Genomic DNA, 1,326 nt, shown 5'->3' with positions numbered 1-1,326 from the left:
GAACAAAGCAATCATCATTGTTGACTTTCCAGCACCTGTACGACCCACGACACCAACCTTCTCATGAGGATTGATGGTAAGGTTCACTCCCTTCATCACTAGAGGACCATCACGATAGCGCAGCTTTGCGTTCTTGTATTCAATGCGACCCTCATTAGGCCAGTCCTGAGGAGGACGCACATCAGTAATCATGGGAGGCTCTGGCTTTACAGTATCAATATATTCCTTGATACGCTCCACAGCGTTCATCTGAGCTTCTGTCTGAGCCAACATACGAACCATTTGCTTCATCTGATTACTCAGACTGGAACTCGAAGTCAGTGCCAGACCCAGCATAGCAGCACTCATGAAAGAAGGACCCAGAATCGCAATCACAGCAATCAGGAATGACATTATAGCCGCAATACAATCCGATCGGACCATTAGCCACGCTGAGGCCCATTGGAAGATCAACATACAATTGTTGTTTGTATCAAGCTTCTTCTCAATACCATCAATGAAACGTTCCTGATGGCCATATGCACGAATTGAAGGTGATCCCAACAAGACACCTTGGAAGTCAGAAAAGATAGGAGTTCGAGTGAGAGACTCAATTCGCTGAATATCCGTATTGGAACGTCGGAAGGAATTCTGAATAATGTAATACACGATGAATACAGGCACTAGAACCACAGCCATCCATCCATTAGTAGAGAAAATGATACAGAGACAATCAGAGAGTAACAAGAAAACCTGTTGAAGGAACATAGTTAAGCTATGAGGAAGTTCTGCATCCACAGTTGACATATCCTTATTAAATCGATTCAGAATACGACCCACAGGGGTTACATCATGGAAAGCCACAGGAGCATCAATAATAACATCAGCTAATCGATCATGTACCTTCTGAGCAGCACGAATACGACCTGGGATGAATAGAATCACTCGTAGAATAGTGAAGGCAGCATAGAGCATAATGAGAGTGAAATAACTCTGAATGTATCCATTTGTCTTCTCCTTACATTCCTCATCGAAGGTAACACACGACTCTTCGCCTGACCAATCAGCCAACTTGAATTGAGAGAGTACATAGAAAATAGCAGCCGCTAGGAATCCAAAGATCACAATACTCATTAGAATCCGACCAAAAGCCTTCAGATAGAAACTATACACATCCCATGACATCTTACCAGCAACCTTCGTCTCCTCTGTAGTCAATGCACCATTCTCATTGGAAGCATCAGGAGTATTCTTACTCAACTCAGCTTCATCTCGCTGAGATTGACGTTTTGCTTCCTCTTCCTTCTCATGAATTGATCGACGAGAAGCAGCGAAAGATGATGAACC

The 1,326-nt window shown here is 43.5% G+C and overlaps 1 protein-coding gene across 1 annotated transcript; it reads right to left on the bottom strand.

The window, feature by feature from the left end:
• On the bottom strand, nt 1-1,164 carry JH06_5563 (ABC transporter; the record flags this gene model as incomplete). Its single annotated transcript, XM_014669226.1, has 1 exon — nt 1-1,164. A coding segment is annotated over one exon (1,164 nt), but the record flags the coding sequence as incomplete, so codon positions are not given.
• Nucleotides 1,165-1,326: the final 162 nt, after the last annotated feature.

Source organism: Blastocystis sp. subtype 4 (genome assembly GCF_000743755.1).
Source record: "Blastocystis sp. subtype 4 strain WR1 chromosome Unknown seqid_0860, whole genome shotgun sequence".
NCBI classification, from domain to species: Eukaryota; class Bigyra; order Opalinata; family Blastocystidae; genus Blastocystis; species Blastocystis sp. subtype 4.
The sequence above is the reverse complement of the archived record's forward strand: the minus strand, read 5'-3'. Positions and strand labels throughout refer to the sequence as shown.